Genomic DNA, 17,686 nt, shown 5'->3' with positions numbered 1-17,686 from the left:
ACTGGTTGTAGGAACTCAAGTTCATGCAACAGAGGAGCATACTGAAGCCCCACTTGAGTGGAGTTAGGAGAATACTACCCCCATAAATTACCTATCCACGTGCCCCATCAGTGGAAGACTATGATTCCTGCATTGGCCTTAATAGCAACCTCAAAAACTGGTGAAGCTTCCACTTTAAAGCATAATACTAAATAAGGTAATTAACAGATTTAAAATGCATGGATTTAGGACAGCTTATTGAATTCACGCTTAAGCTAGAAGACCTGCATTATTTTTATGACACATCTGAATGTGGATATATATTCTATAACCTTGATATATGTAAAACTAATAAGCATCTTTATTTCATTTATTACTTTGGCTTAAATAAGAGTATGAATCTAGAAATATTTGAGTTAAATTAAAAGCACACCTTACTCTCGCGCTCTTACCTCATGGCTGTGTTATATGATTCTGGGTGGATACATGTCTGATCTAATATAGTTGGTTGTGCAGAAGTGAATTCTGTTTTCCCCTTCTTTTTGGTGGATTTGCCAACTGGCTTGAACTTGCTGTCTCCTGTGATTGTCTGATGTCCTGTGGTGCCATCAAACTGCTGCTGATTGCTGTTGTGAATAAAATGGAAATAGCTCACGACAATATACACCTGCAAAGCGAGGTTCATTGCCTGACATTGTTGCCTGATATTATATGGTGCGTTCATTATAAAAATCAATATTTAAAATGGAGATAATTACAATGTTTACTTTCTTACACGTTCCCACTGCACCTCTGCTAGAATCTGTTTAATGTATATGGAACATTGCTGCGTTATTCAATAGCAAAACAACTAATTGTAATAAATTACCACACTTTTGCAGATCTTTACTTTTGGCTTTTACCATGCTAAAAGAAAAAAATAAAGTGCATTTACTTGACAAAGTTCTTTATGTTTTCTGGATTAATTCGGATGAAACCAGCACATTGTTGAAAGGTTTTTGGGCCCAAGCCTTTGACATCTTTCAGCTGTTCTCGGTTGATGAATGGGCCATTCTTCTCACGCCACTCAATTATACTTTTTGCTTTACTAGCATTCAGCCCTGCAACATGTCTGGGAAAGAGAAATTAAATATTTTATGAAGTTGACACACAAATATTTTGATTTTATTTTTTATCCCGTCAAACAGAAATGCTTTAAAGATGGAAATATAATAGTTTTTTAGGCTTGGAAGTACCTTTTTAACCTTTATCCTTGTAATGGTTAAAGGGTCTATGTCACCAAGACTTCATCAGTTGCTTGTAACCAAGCCAAAATAATTCAGTCAGTAGTAGTGTTTCCTGGCTTGGTGTGTTAAACGTGTGAAAGAATGTGAGTTGAGATTAGATCAGTCTTTGTGCTTCCAGCATTGACATGGCTGAGCTCAGCACAAGTTCCTTTGAATATAAATACAGAGCATTGGGGCCTAGGCAGTGGTGTAATGATTGGGGGGAAAAACTTGCCATTAATAAGTCCCAGTCTAAAGTTTTGAATTGAATTAGATCAAAATATAAGCTAATCTCCTGATATATCAACTGTATTGAAATTTGAAATCAATCATGGTTGTACAAGTGCATAGTATTTCCTTCTTTCAATGGGGAGATAGGGTTCAGTTCTTTTACTTGTAAAGTAAAACTAGTTGGATTCGGAGGTATGAATTTGATTTCAAATTTTTGAGCAATCTATTTGATTTAAATTGAACAGCAAGTGGACATTTACCTAAGATTGATCAACATTTGAATGAATTAAATGTAGTCTTGAAAAGGGAGAAATGCGAAAGAGCTGCAAAGATTTTAATTTAACATCAGGAATTGTATCAATAAAAAGACTAATTTGAAAGTGAGTAGCATCAAGAAAGAGCAGGAGATGTTTGTTCAAGTAATAATCAAGCAATAATCTAGTTAACATGGATAATTAAATATGTTGGAGCCATTTTGCGTTTATTAGCTATTTTGCATATTATTATATTACTTTGTATCCTGCTGTATTTTTGGACACCAAGAGGTTAATACTATGCTTACGTATATGGACTGGGAGGAGTCAGATTATGTGTATAACTTGCTCAGCTCTGACCTAATGCTTCAGTGTGACAACGAAGAGCTTGCTGAACACAAGGTTTGGTAGCCATAAGTTAAGCCTGCTAAGATAATACGGTCTTAGTAACAGGATACGAAGGAGTGTTGGTGAGAAACCAAGTTCTTACCCTTTGTAGCGGTCAGCTTTAGTCCTTCCTTATAAAGTCCTTAAGCTTACCGTTTGACGAAGGAGTGGGAGCGGTGGTTCTTGACTCAAATAATAACAACAGAGACCTTCACGACGTTGCAGTTAGTTAGTCGTTTATTTGAAATTGCAATAAAACATATTGACATATCTCTTGTCATTAACTTGTTTGTTTCTATGTCGTAAGAACTTAGTTTCTCACCAACACTCCTTCGTATCCTGTTACTACTAAGACATTATTATCTTAGTAGGCTTGATTTATGGCTACCGAACCTTGTGTTCAGCAAGCTGTTCGTTGTCACATTAACGCAGACAAGAGTCATTTTAAAAGGAACTGGCACTAGGAGTGGAGCGACTAAAAATAACTGATTGTTTTGCCGCTAAAGCTTAGAAGCCAGAAACAGACTAATAAGAGTCTCTTGTCTGTGTTAATCGACTTCAGAGAAAGGAAAGCTTCGAAAGCCAGTATTGCAGTAAGCCCTATTGGAAAGCGGTTTTTCAGAAGTTGTGTAAGAAAACTACTATTGAAAAATGTGGAAAATGTGAGAATAAAGAAATGACCTTGTGCAAGTTTGCTATCAGCTTGTTTTGAATTCCAAAGATATGACATTGCGACAATACGTCTTAAAGGGATATTGGACGTACAAGTATGTTTGTACGTAAATCTGATGATCGGCCAGCAGGTGGTGCCACCAGAATGGATTCCCAAAGGGACAATGATTTTTCTTCAATAAGTGAAACTTCAAAGTTCTCTTACGTCTTGGAGGGGGTTGCCTCCCTGAAAGGCCAGCGTGAGATTGAAGAGGAAAAACAGAGAAACTCAACACACAAACAAGCTACCAAGTTAATAGAGATGATGAAAGAGAACATGGAATCAGGTGAAAATGTACAATCTAACCTGATTCAATTAATCAAGGAAGCACTGGTAAAGTTACCGCTGCCTGAAGATGAGCTTGAAAAGCAAAATCAATGGATTCACCAAACAGTGGAAACTTTTATCGGTTTACCAAAGTACTAAGGATGGTCATCAAACTACACACTCATTGCCGAGAGTGCTACACAACAGAGTTGTGTAAACTTAGATATTATCAGACCTGAAAGCAGTGCTTCAAATGTCTCAAACTCTAAATTGATCTTCGAATCTCATTCTTCATCTCGTGCATCTTGGATGCACTCTGCTCATATGAAGGCTAAGGCAGACCTGGCCGTTCTCGAAGAACATGCTGCCATCATGGAAGACAGGCATAAGATGGAGGCACAGGAACAGAGAAAGGAGAAAAAACAGAAGAAACGAGATGAACAATTGAAATTCAAAGAATTGTCAATTGAACAGAAGAGAAGACAATCGGAAATGGAGCTCGACAGCAACAGAAGACAATTGGAAGCAGTTTGACAGGAAGAGAAGAAGAGCGAAAGAGAATGGAGCTTGATAGGAAGAACCACAAGGAACGATTGGAACTAGATCCTGCAATAGCAGCAGCCAAGACAAGACTCAATGTGCTTAAGGTTAGGAAATCAAGATACAGCTCAACAGCAACTGATGGGATGAACTCTTATTTGAAAATAGGAACTGTCAAAGGCCCTACCTTTACTAAGGCAAGAGAAACGCTGCAAACATCCAAAAGCAGTTTGGCAACGATTACAGAACCTGTAGAAGCACAGGTGCACGAAGATCATCCTGAAATGCTTCAAAAGGACAAGGAAAAGAAACCAGAACAGAAGGAAAAGCCAATTGCGAGCGATGCTCTCCCATCTCAGACGTGTTACCATATCAGGGCCAGTGATGAAGTCTCCATCTTCCCCATCGTACCAGTACAAGTAAAGAGCCACAAGGGGAGTACAATGTTGCAGACATACGCTTTTTTGGATCTTGGAAGTACATCTACCTTCTGGTCTGAGGGGTTGATGAGAAGGTTAAACGTTTCAGGACCAAAGATCGAAATTCTCATTGGTGAAACGTGTGACCAGTTGTCTTATCTCAGGTTTGGAAGTATCTAGTCTGGAGAAAGATGATTTTATTCAACTGCCAGGTGTGTTTACACATAAGGCCAACAATGTTTCTCAGTTAAACATTCCCAGACAAGAAGACCTGAATGGCTTTACTTGAAGGATGTCAAGATTCCTGAAATTGACTCTGGCATTGACCTCGTAATCGGGGCAAACGCTTCAAAGGTATTGGAACCTCGGGAGCTGGTCAATAGTAAAGGAGATGGACCTTACGCTGTGAACACCCAACTGGGATGGGTTATCTATGGTCTCCTGAGAGAAGACCACGACAGCAGGGATGGAAATGGCTGCCCTGCCACAGCTGTTAATCGGATATCAGTTGCAAGCCAAGAGGAGCTTCTGGTCCAGCAATACAACCAAGACTTCAAAATGGGAAAATCCAGAGTTGACACAATGCTGCGAAAAGAATTACAGCTTCAACTGGACAAATCCATCTTCTGGACCGATAGCACAACGGTGCCTAAGTACATCAACAAGGAAACCAAACGCTTTCAAATATTTGTAGCAAACAGAATCTCCTTTGTAAAGGATACTATTGATGTATCACAATGGAGATATGTTAGCACAAAGAAAAATCCAGCAGGTGAAGCATCAAGAGGACTGACAGCAGACCGCTTATTAAGCTGGAAGAGAAGACAACTGAAGAAGATTCTGTCTAATGGGCAGAATATTGGAGGCTGTACCAGATGCACAAGGTTTTGGGCATACAGGTCGACTTCAGACTAAGAACAACATCTTGGAAAGACCGGTAACGAAGATATGTCTGCTCTTGGAAGCTGATACCCGAGTACAGCAAGGGCTAGTGGTCTTGAAGATTGAAGAATCACTATAGTAGATTAGATGCCAATATATAGTGCATTGTAGCGCAGCAATTAGGCCCGAAATAAAGGCGAGGAGCCAGGTGTTTCGGGAAGAGTTTTATTTGCTGTCGTTCATTTGACCAAACGGGTCTGCAAGAGAACGATCACGCCTAAACCCTTGCCATTTAGTCCTGTAGCTAGGGGCCGCCCCCGGACTAGTCCATTCCCGTGCCGAGGGGTCGATAATGGAATGGCCCGACCCTTGGATGCCGCCACAGGACCTCCCCACCCCCAGAACAGGAGGCACGAAACGGACCGGCGGACACACAACCTGGCCGGACCGCGTACGGAAGTCGGCCGACAGAGGGGCCGGCGGAGGCACAGGTGGAGGGAGCCACGAAGGAGGGTGACCTGGCGGCCGAGGCTGGGCAACCAGCACCGGCTGGTCGATGTCTAAATGTGCCGGCTTTAACCGGTTAACCAACCCAAATGTTGTCTGTCCATGTTCCAGCACTCGGAACGGGCCCTCATACGGCCTCTGGAGCGGTGTCCGGTGGGCGTCATGGCGCAGGAAAACGTATGTGCAGTCCCCGAGGGCCGATGGCACGTGCGGGCGGAATGTCCCACGGCGGGACGTCGGCACGGGTGCGAGCTTGCCAACTCACTCACGAAGGCACTGTAGGGTGGATGAGGGCAGTCTCTGTTGCTCCGGCGTCGACGGACGAAATCCCCGGGCACCGTGAGCAGCGAACCGTAAACAAGCTCCGCTGAAGACGAGGCCAAGTCCTCCTTAGGGGCCGTTCGGATGCCCAGCAAGACCCACGGTAGTGCGTCCAGCCAGTCCGGGCCGGAGAGTCGCGCCTTCAGTGCTGCCTTGAGTTGCCGGTGGAACCTCTCCACCAGCTCGTTGGCCTGCGGGTGATAGGCTGTGGTGTGGTGCAGCCGCACACCCAACAGGTGAGCCATGGAAGACCACAGCTCAGAAGTGAACTGTGGCCCTCGGTCCGAGGAGATGATAACCGGCACCCCAAAGCGAGCAATCCAGTGCGCGGACAACGCACGAGCGCAGGAAGCTGTCGAAGTATCAGCCAGCGCAATGGCCTCCAGCCACCGCGTGAAGCTGTCCACTACTGTGAGGAGGTGGGTGACACCACAGGACGGTGGGAGAGGCCCCACGATGGCCATGTGCACATGGTCGAACCGCCGGCGTGGTAGACCGAACTCCTGGAGGGGCGCCCGGATGTGGCGCTGGATTTTGGCCGTCTGGCACGGAATGCAGGTGCAGGCCCAGTGGCCAACTTGGTTGCACAGACCGTGCCACATGAAACGTGCAGCCCCAAGTGCCGTCGTCACCTGGATGGATGGGTGAGCCAGCCCGTGGATAACGTCGAACACCCTCCGACGACAGGGACGATGGGGCGCAGCTGACCGGATGACACATCACAGAGTAGCGTTGCTCATCCAGGACCGAGAGGGACATCCTCCAGGCAAAAGCCGGATATGGCAGTTCGGTAGGCGGACATCTCACCGTCTGTGAGCTGAGCCTCAGCCAGGGCAGAATAGTCAATGCCGGGCGCCACCTTGAAAACGGCCTCGGCGGCGGGGCGGGACAACGGGCCGGCCACGTAGTTCCCCTTCCCCTCGATGAAGCGGATGGAGGTGTGAACTCGGAGATGTATGCCAACAGCCACTGCTGCCGTGCAGACCACGGGTCGGAAACCTATGCCAGGGCGAAAGCAAGCGGCTTGTGGTCCGTGTAAGCGGTGAAGGGGCGGCCCTCCAAGCCGTCCACCGTAAGGGCGGTCAGGGCATCCTCCCGCGGGTGAACCAGCATCGCAGCCCGAGCAAGGGCTTCCTTCGCGCCGTAAAACGCCGCCACCGCCTCGTCGGTCCACTCGAAGTCCTTACACTTGGGTATCGGTCTGCAGCGGTAGCGGCATTCAGCCGCTGATAATCCCGGCAAGGTCGCCTGCCCCCGCTTGCCTTGGGGACCATGTTGAGTGGGGACGCCCATGGGCTGTTCGAAGGGCGGATGATCCCCAAGGACTCCATCGTGCGGAACTCCTGCCGGGGAAGACGTAGCTTATCGGGCGGCAGTTGGCTTGCTCGTGCGTGGAGAGGCAGGCCAGTAGTTGGTATCTAATGCACCACCCCGTGCTTGGGGGTCAACGATCGGAACTGTGGGGTCAGGATGTCCAAGAACTCAGCCAGGACCCGAGCAAAACAGGAATCCACGGACGACAGGGGGCGCCAGCAAAGGGGCAGGAATGGACGGAAGGAGGAAACGACCCCCGGAAAGCCGATCCCAGTCGAAGCGCCGATGAATCTGGCCGGCCACCGTGGGGACTACTGGCAGCCGGCCCCGGCGTTTCCCGGGAACATGCACGGCTGGCGGCATTGTCGGGCTGCAGTGATAATAGCACCAGTGCCACCTGCCGGTGCCGCTTGGAGCCTGCTGGTGCGGGACTGCAGGAGCGGAGGCCGTTATGGCCGCAGGGGGCGATCGCACAGGCCTCCGGGGCGCAGCTGTCACTCCCTCCACAGCTCCCCCAACCAACCGGAGGAAATCAGGCGCGGCCGGAGTGACGGCCAGCGCGTTTACGTCATCCTGGCGCGCCATCCACAGCGTGTCAGCCGAGCGCCCGGGTGTCGGCGAACAAGGCGTCGGTAAGCTGCAGGTGGATGTCAGCCGGCAGCAGATGCAGGTAAATGTATTCAAATATGAGGCACGGCGTGTGCCCATCCAGCGGCAAGACCATCTCATTTAGGAGGCTTGATGGTCGCCAGTCGCCTAGGCCATCCATACGAAGGAGCATGGCCGCCCGTTCCATCCGGCTGAGCCCGTAAATCTGAAGCAGAAGCTCCTTAAGGCCGAGGTATTTATCGTCGGCCGGGGGGTCTTGGAGGTACTGGGTGACTTCTCCAGCCGTGTCCTGGTCGAGGGCCCCCACCAGGTAGAAGTAGCGGGTGTCGTCCACTGTAATGCCCTGCAGCTGAAATTGGGCCTCCGCCTGCTGAAACCAGACGCGAGGGCGGACGATCCAGAACGTCAGTAACTTCACGGAGACCGCGTCGAGAGACAGGGCCTGGTCGGCCTATGAGGTGGACGGTCTGGCGGTTCTGCCTTTTGGCTCCATCACGACACTAATAGAGTGTCAGGGTCACCAATGTAGCACAGCGATTAGGCCCGAAATGAAGGCGAGGAGCCAGGTGTTTCGGGAAGTTTTATTTGCTGTCGTTCTTTTGACCAGACGGGTCTGCAAGAGAACGATCGCGCCTAAACCACTGCCATTTATCCCTGTAGCTAGGGGCCGCCCCAGGACTAGTCCATTCCCGTGCCGAGGGGTTCGATAATGGAATGGCCCGACCCTTGGGAGCCGCCACATGATGCTTTTTTGATTATGCATGGTTTTTATGGCTCCCTTTAATGTTTATTAGTAATTGTTGTGTTATACACAGAACAATTAGGGGCCGGTGTGTAAGAGCCATTTTGCGTTTATTAGCTATTTTGCATATTAATATATTACTTTGTATCCTGCTGTAATTTATGACACCAAGAGGTTAATACTATGCTTACGTATATGAACTGGGAGGAGTCAGATTATGAGTATAACTTGCTCAGCTCTGACGTAATGCTTCAGTGTGACAACGAACAGCTTGTTGAACACAAGGCTCGGTAGCCATAAGTCAAGCCTGCTAAGATAATAAGGTCTTAGTAGTAACAGGATACGAAGGAGTGTTGGTGAGAAACCAAGTTCTTACACTTTGTAGCGGCAAGTTTAGTCTCCCTTATAGAGCCCCAAGCTTACTGTTTGATGAAGGAATGGGAGCGGTGGTCCTTGACTCAAATAATCAACAACAAAGAGATCTTCATGACGTTGCAGTTAGTTAGTTAGTCGTTTATTTGAAGTTGCAAACAACAAGTTAATGACAAGAGATGTCAATATGTTTTATTGCCACTTCAAATAAACGACTAATTAACTGCAACATCGTGAAGATCTTGTAGCGACCATAGAGAGTGGTCCTAGTTGTCGAACCCTCAGATTGGCCAGCAAGGTCACGTGTGGGTGTGACCGTAGGGATTGGTCCAAAGAGCGAGACCGCTGATTGGACAGCGTGGTCACGTGCGCTTTTGGCGCCCGAAAAGAGTCAGTTGGGAGACGTCTTCGAAGACAACAGTTAGTTTTAATGGTTGTCTGTAATCTCGTTAAGAAAACTTTGTAATCGAACATTGCTGTTGCAATAAACTTCTTCAACAAAGAATGAGCCTCCAGACTCGCCATATTGGTGACCCCGACGTGATCCAGCCGATCACCTACCATGAGTGAACCAAACGCCTCGTTGTTGGCTCCTACACCCAGCACACCGGAGCTAAGTGCGGTCAGCGTTCACCTTCCGTCGTTTTGGGCACATCAACCACAATCTTGGTTTGTCCATACCGAAGCCCAGTTTCACTTAAGAAACATCTCAGCAGACGCGACAAAGTATTACTACCTCGTCAGCGCTCTACCGTCAGAGACGACCGCGCGGGTGATGCGGTTCATCGTCAACCCTCCGGCAGAAGACAAGTACGAGGCCATGAAGGCACTGTTGTTACGGACCTTCGGATTCAGCAGGCAGGACCGAGCTAAGCGGCTTATGCACCTACCGGATCTCGGAGATCGGCTGCCGTCCGTTCTCATGGCTGAAATGTTAGCGCTAGCAGGTGAACATACAGATTACCTCATGTTCGAGCAGGCATTCCGAGAGAAACTTCCCGAAGATGTCAAACTTATGCTCACGGATTGTTCTTTTAAGGACCCCGTGGCATATGCAGAAAAAGCTGATGCGCTCATGGCGTCCAAATCGAAAGGAAGCGGTTCGATCAACAAGGTCTCGACATCAGCGGCCGAGCCACAGCGACATCAAGATGGCGCCGCGTCTCCCGCCATTTCTCCAAAAGCCCGCCAAAAGGATCCTCACAAGCGCGGCTGGTGCTATTACCATCTACGATGGGGTGAAAAATCCCGCAACTGCCGCTCACCTTGTACCTTCTCGGGAAATGCCTCGGCCGATCGTACGTAGAGGCAGTTGCGATTGGCCAGAACCGACGCCTCTACGTCCGAGATCGATTCACGGACACAGAATTTTTGGTTGACACTGGAGCCATAGTCAGTATCGTACCGCCGACCGACCTCGAGGCCAGATCGGTAAGACAGGTCCTACCCTCATCGCGGTTAATGGCAGCCCCATTCGCACGTATGGTACGCGGACAATGTCCCTGGCTTTAGGCATCCGCATGTACGAATGGCCATTCATTATCGCAGACGTCAGCCAGGCGATCCTAGGCGCAGATTTCCTCTGGGCCTTTACACTAGTCCCTGATGTCCGCGGTAACGACCTCCGACCCTCCGCCAGCAGCGATGAGCCGGCCGCTCCGCCGGCCGCCACCCCGCCCGACGGTCCAGGCCGTCGTCGCGGCACCCGACCCGTATGCTGAGGTCCTGGCGGAGTTTCCAGAGCTGCTCATACAGCATTTTGACGCCCCTTCGGCCAGGCACGGCGTGGTCCACCACATCCCCACCGTTTTCGCTCGGGCCCGGAGGCTACCGCCCGACAAGCTGGTGGTGACGCGGGCAGAATTTAGGAAGATGGAAATGGGCATTGTCCGTCAGTCCGACAGCCCGTGGGCCTCGCCGTTGCATATGTTCTCCAAAGCATCTGGGGGGTGGAGACCATGCGGCGATTATCGGCGTCTCAACGCTGTCACCACGGCTGATCGCTACCCCATACCGCACCTGCAGGATTTCTCGTCTGGGCTGGAAGGTGCCGTAGTGTTCTCCAAGATTGATTTGGTGCGGGGATACCACCAGATTCCTGTGCGGCTGGAGGACATACCAAAAACTGCCACGATCACTCCGTTCGGGTTGTTCGAATGGTTGCGCATGCCTTTCGGTTTAAAGAACGCGGCACAGGCTTTCCAGCGACTGATGGACCGTGTGGGTCGGGGTTTGCCTTTTGTGTTCATTTATTTAGATGATATCCTGATCGCCAGCCCCTCAGTGCAGGAACACCGAGCCCACTTGCGGGCTGTATTCCAGCGGCTCCAAGACCACGGGCTCATCATCCAACCGTCCAAGTGTCAATTCGGCCTCCCTTCTCTCAATTTCTTAGGGCACAGAATCACCCCTGCCGGCGCCACCCCTTTGCCCGAGAAGGTGGAGGCTATCCGTGCATTTCCGCGGCCCACCACAGTGAAGGGTCTGCAAGAGTTCGTAGGCATGGTTAACTTCTACCATAGGTTCGTCCCGGCAGCAGCGCGGGTCATGCGCCCGCTCTTCCAGTGCCTCGCGGGTAAACCTGTAGAGTTGATATGGTCCCCGGCCTTTGCAGCAGCTAAGGCGGCTTTGGCAGACGCCACCATGCTGGTACACCCGAGCGCCTCCGCCCCCACGGCCCTGACGGTTGATGCGTCTGACGTGGCAGTGGGAGGGGTTTTGGAACAGCAGGTGGGTGGCCTTCGGCAGCCCTTGGCGTTTTTCAGCCGGCAACTGAGTTCGGCTGAGCTGAAATATAGCTCCTTTGACCGAGAGCTTCTGGCCCTCTATTTAGCTGTTCGTCACTTCAGGTATTTCCTAGAAGGCCGCCCGTTTGTGGCCTTTACGGACCATAAACCGTTAACTTTTGCTTTTTCCAAATTGTCCGACCCATGGTCGGCCCGCCAGCAGCGGCACCTGACTGCCATCTCCGAGTTTACCACCGATGTCCGTCATGTCGCCGGTAAGCTTAATGCCGTTGCTGACGCCCTGTCTCGGCCTGCTGTTTCCCCCATTTCAGCGGTGGACTGCGAGGTGGATCCCCAGGAACTTGCGGAGGCACAGCTCCTGGCGGATACCGCCTCGGCATACCAGTCCACCACTTCAGGGTTGAAGTTGGCTCAGGTGGCCTGCGGGCCGGAGGGCACAAAAGTCTGGTGTGATGTTTCCCTTCCCCGTCCCAGGCCGGTGGTGCCTCCCTCCCTTCAGCGCCGGGTGTTCGATGCCATTCACGGGCTGGCGCACCCGTCCATCCACACCACCTCTGCCTTAGTAGCCGCTCGGTTTGTGTGGCATGGCCTGCGAAAGCAGGTAGCTGCTTGGGCCCGTTCCTGCGTTCCCTGCCAGACCGCTAAAGTCCAACGCCATGTCCAGCCCGGGGGTACAAGAGTTTGAGGTCCCAGCGGTCCGTTTTTTCCATATTCACGTGGATTTAGTCGGACCCTTGCCTTCCTCTCGGGGCTACACCCATCTGCTCACGGTAGTGGATCGGTTCACCCGGTGGCCGGAGGCTTTCCCATTGTCAGATACGTCCGCTGCCTCTTGTGCCAGGGCCTTGGCCCTCCATTGGGTGGCACGTTTCGGGGTTCCGGCTGTTATTACCACCGACAGGGGACCACAGTTCACCTCTACCCTATGGGCCACGCTAGCAGAGCTGTACGGCTCCCAGTTGCAACACACCACGGCGTACCACCCCCAGGCTAATGGGCTTGTGGAGCGGTTCCACCGACAACTCAAGGCGGCCCTCATTGCGAGGCTGGAAGGCCCGGACTGGGTAGACCAACTTCCCTGGGTCCTTCTGGGCATCCGGACCGCTCCTAAGCAGGATCTCGGTGCTTCGTCCGCGGAGCTAGTATATGGCTCGCCACTTCGAGTACCCGGGGATTTGCTTCCGGACTCCTCCGGTCAGCTGCCTCCAGTTCCGTCAGTCTTAGCATCTTCTCTCCGGGCACGCGTGGGTTCCCTGGCTCCGGTTCCGACTTCACGTCATGGGTGTCTCATGGTACACGAACCTCCTGTCTTGAAGGACTGTGAGTTTGTATTTCTGAGAAAGGATGCCCATCGTTCCCCGTTGCAGAGGGTCTATGAAGGGCCATTCCGGGTTTTGCGTAAGGGGACGGTCACCTTCACCTTAGACATGGGCGGCAGGAGTGAGCTCGTCTCGGTGTCCAGGCTTAAACCTGTGCACTTGGATCCAGACCGCCCTGTCCTGGTCGGCCAACCGCCTCGGCGAGGCCGTCCTCCTGCAGTTCCACCCAGTCCAGGACCCCCCGCTCCTGCAGTTCCACCAGGTCCGGAATCCCCTGCTCCTGTGGTTCAGGCTGCCCCTCTCCTTACTCGTTCCGGTCGCGAAATCCGGCTCCCTGCTAGGTTCCGTACCTCGGGTTCTGGGGGGGATCATGTAGCGACCATAGAGAGTGGTCCTAGTTGTCGAACCCTCAGATTGGCCAGCAAGGTCACGTGTGGGTGCGACCGTAGGGATTGGTCCAAAGAGCGAGACCGCTCATTGGACAGCGTGGTCACGTGCGCTTTTGGCGCCCGAAAAGAGTCAGTTGGGAGACGTCTTCGAAGAGAACAGTTAGTTTTAATGGTTGTCTGTAATCTCGTTAAGAAAACTTTGTAATCGAACATTGCTGTTGCAATAAACTTCTTCAACAAAGAACGAGCCTCCAGACTCGCCATAATCTCTTTGTTGTTGATTATTTGAGTCATGGCCCATTCCTTCGTCAAACGGTAAGCTTGGGGCTCTATAAGGGAGACTAAACTTGCCGCTATAAACATGTAAAGGCAAATATAAAGTGAAAGTGAAAATGAAAAAGTACTCAAAAGGGCAAATGGTTCGACAATCCAGGAAATTACAGTGGATAATTAAAACAACATTTATATAAAATACTGCAAAAGCTGGCAAAAGAATGGGTAAAATCTACAGAAAAGGATGAAAGTGCTATCACACTTTCATAAGGGTAAAGAGATGCTGAGGAATAATTTGGGCTTCTTAAAAAAAGATAATGGAGATATTATAAATAAAGAGAATGGTATTTCAAGCATTCATAAAAAGGTTTAAACAGGACAGGTAGCACAATAATTTATATATCGACAAATAACAAGTGAAGAAATCAATGGGTTTATTTATTGGTCAGTTGTTTCCATCCAGAATTGTAAAGGAAGTAGGTGAGAAAAATTTTCCCAAGTTTTCTCAGTTCAGAAATTGTTGCTTTTGAGTAGGAAGATTTTAGAATTCAATCAATCTACACCATTGAGAAATTATTTTAAGTAGTGACAATTACCTAAAAAAAATTGAATTGAACATTATTTGTGAATAGCTTCATGCTTTTATTATTTAATGCTTTTTAAAAATAATTCCCTTTGTCATTTTCTCCCAGTACTTATGACTATAATTCCATTCAATACCATAAGTTTGAGAGCATTTTTTTCACCTCAGTAATCACAACATGAAATATGTTTGCAAATCATTTTTAATCTCTCTATATTTGGCTAAAATGATCACTGATCTTTCAACTGAGTATCAACTAATCTGAATAAATCATTTATCTCAAACTGGTTAAGATTAGAACCACTCTAAGTTCGTCCTACTCAAATGATCTATTCCTGTCTTGACAAGCGCATCTTATATTAACATGAGAGATCATTTAGCTTATGAAATGCCTCCACCAATGCTGTCTTGGTTGATCTATCGTGCACATTCCCATTCAATTCTCCTTTATTCCCATAATATCTAGAAAGCTATTGATCTCTCAGGCTCTTTATAAATCTCTTCGCTCTCATCTTAAACCCATGGCCTCTAGTTTTAGACTCCTGTATCCAGGGGAAAACTCGGTGGCTGATCACCTTCTTTATCTATGCCCTTCATGATTCTTTGCTAATCGAGGATGTGCTTAGGTATTTCATTGTGCGTTTGCACATGTGACAATAAAAGCACCGTTGAACCATTTTATAAATCTCCACAGATCATCCTTTCGTGTTCCAGATCTAGCTTCTCCTTGTAACTCAATCCCTCCAGAGTAACATCCACGTATTATGATCAAAGATTAAGCACATTTAGACTCCTGGGGTATATCTCAAAGATTTACAACATTTTGAAGGAAGACATTTATTTTCTTCTCTGCCCTAGAAAGCCAAACACTTGGGTTGGGTTCTGTTCTCCTTAACCAGATCTATATTCCAGATATCGTCCTTATCAGGATCCTGAAAAATGGTGTTTACTTCAATGAGAATATCTAATTTATTTAAAATCCAGAGAACAAAGATCTAACCTACTTAATCTCCCTTCAGAAGACAAGAATCCCATCCTAAGAATCAAATTAATATATCATTATTGTACTTTCTTCAATGCAGACATTTTTTCTCTTTGATTAGGTTCATAGCAGAGCTGCAGAGGAAAAATTGTGAATAGTTTTCATTCTTGAGTTTTAGCCATGAGCTACACAAATATTGACACGTTTTCTTGGAAAACACTATTCAATTCTCCAGTATATCTTAGTTTATGATTGGTCTTATAAATTTTCATTTAAAACTAAAACACTGTCTCAGTTTCTGCCTTTCACCGTTCCTCACCGAGCAAAATCTCTGAAAAAAAGATGTGCAAATTTAGATTGAAGATTTGAATACATTCACTGCCAGAATTTGCATTTTGTTGCAATTGCTGGATTACTAAATTAATTCCTTTGTTGTTCTTTACATCTTTCATCTCTACGACGGAAATGGAGTTATCTACAGACAACCAAGACAGAACACAATAACACACAATTTGAAAAAAACAAACAAACTCCACAATAAATAAAGTACCTATCCTAAGCATCAGTTTGTTAGGAAAATCCTAACAAACAAAACTGAAGCAGCCAATTGGCCCCCTATGCTGCTCTGTCATTGTTCTAAATCATGCCTTAGCATCATTCAAAATGGAAAATAAGTACTTTTTTCCTATTTAGTTGTTCACCAGTAACCCAATGTAGCTAATGAAAAGAGTGAAACATCCATAATAGAGAAAATGAAAAGTTTTCAATCCAAACAATGGACATCTACCCATGCAAACCCACTAAACAATTGAAAAGGCCAATAGGAACAGAGATTTGCAGGATTGCAGAAAAGAAAACTGGGAATATTTTATTCTTGTTTACATATCCATTTTTTTAAAACTAAAAATAGCTACAGAAATTATATTGCATGTTCAAACTGCAGCAACTTGCATCAATGACCCAAAATATAAGTACTAACAAATGCATTTGCACACATGGATGGTATTAGTTCAAAGGCAGTGAGTTTAACAAGGTCTGTAATTCATAACTCAATAGGATTTCATTTAATGTCCTTCATTCCAGTTTTTTTCAAAGGAAGAATGTTAATACTGTGTAGGGAAAACACTGCCTAAACTTGCCATTCTCTTAAAGATGACAATCTGCACCAAGACCACAATGCACCAGCTGACATTAAATTAAGAAACAGACCAAAAAGAGGCCTTGTGATCCATTGCCATGTAATTATTGCACTGGAAAATAATCACCGTACCTCATTAGGGTTTCTGAGATGCTGTTGATATCCACTCCAACAAAACTGACACATTCCTCGACCACACTGTCCAAGGTAGCTTTAAGTAAAGTCTGGGACACATCATGCTGAAACCAAAGAACAATCACTGCTTAGAATGCTTGCAAAAAAATCTTTAAATTGTTCAAGACTTCTAAAAAAAAGTAACTGATAGAAGATATTTCCTCAAGTAAAATTTTAATATATCCTCATTGTACCCTAATGTTTCATAACCTTGCATTTGCAAACAAGTCTATTTTCTGAAGAACATATACCATTGGATATGCATAAAAGCACTGGTGTAAAGTTTAGCTAGCCATACATCAAAGTTAAGGATTACTGGATGAGCTTCAACATTTACAAATACTGTTAATAGTTTAGTTCCCGTGAACATACTTCATCGTATCTATTGCAACTATGATCCAAGTGACTAAGCAACCTCAAAACATGTATTATGATTCAATATATATAATTAACCTTTCAATTTGTATCCCTTCCAGGCATCTTATTGGTTTATTCATCTGTATTGCCACACAGAGATTTCAATGACAGTATGGAAATTGTGTGATCCACACAACTCCATTTATGTAACAAACTGGTTTACTGATCCGCATAATCTTTGACTGAATCTCCAGTTTCCTGCTTTGTAACCTATCATAAACCTGTCAGTCTTTCTCTTTACAATCACAGGTTGCTCCCTTAGTTGGGTTTGTGTGTGACGTTACCGCCTTCACAGTAGCATGTGCTTAACCGAATCCCCATCTTCAGTTATTCCATTCAGCATGTCATTCATTTTCTCTGCCACTGCCACCTCATCTTGCATGCATTGAGAGTTCGCTTTCAGAATGGCTGAGACTTACGATAACTATTCACATGAGTGCACATGCTTCTGGTCAATTGTAATGCTAAAATTTCCTCCTTTGGATTTATATATATATATACACATATACACTAGACGACCCGTGGACCCGTTGGGTCCAAACCTCTTCTGCATTGCCCACTCCAAAAGCGCACAGCAAGATCCCAGGGTACATCCGAGGCTGTGGCGGCCAGGGAGTCTACCTCGGGGCCGGGCGAGGGGGAGAGGGAGCCACACATCTCGGCCCTGGGCGGCCATCAAGATGAGATTTTAGTTGGGTCCTCGTTGTGGGGCCGGGGGCAGGGGGAGAGGAAAGGGGAGAGGGAGCCACTTACCCCGGCCCCGGGCCGACATCGCAGTGGTCAGCAGCAGGAGTGGCCACCGGGCCCGGCAACCCTCCCCCAACTGTGCAGATGCGGCTGCCTGGCCCGGCAAGTGGGAGCGC

At 47.6% G+C, this 17,686-nt stretch overlaps 1 protein-coding gene across 1 annotated transcript in view; it reads right to left on the bottom strand.

The window, feature by feature from the left end:
* srbd1 (S1 RNA binding domain 1) overlaps positions 1 to 17,686 on the bottom strand; it is a 210,512-nt gene that overhangs the window by 33,621 nt on the left and 159,205 nt on the right. Inside the window, exons 18-20 of the mRNA XM_078405828.1 lie at positions 16,365 to 16,471; positions 914 to 1,090; positions 432 to 605 (exon numbers count right to left, since the gene is read on the bottom strand). Of these exons, the coding sequence (XP_078261954.1) occupies positions 432 to 605; positions 914 to 1,090; positions 16,365 to 16,471 (458 nt within the window). The remainder of the gene's footprint in view (positions 1 to 431; positions 606 to 913; positions 1,091 to 16,364; positions 16,472 to 17,686) is intronic.

Source organism: Rhinoraja longicauda, chromosome 9 (assembly GCF_053455715.1).
Source record: "Rhinoraja longicauda isolate Sanriku21f chromosome 9, sRhiLon1.1, whole genome shotgun sequence".
Classification (NCBI taxonomy): domain Eukaryota; kingdom Metazoa; phylum Chordata; class Chondrichthyes; order Rajiformes; family Arhynchobatidae; genus Rhinoraja; species Rhinoraja longicauda.
The sequence above is the reverse complement of the archived record's forward strand: the minus strand, read 5'-3'. Positions and strand labels throughout refer to the sequence as shown.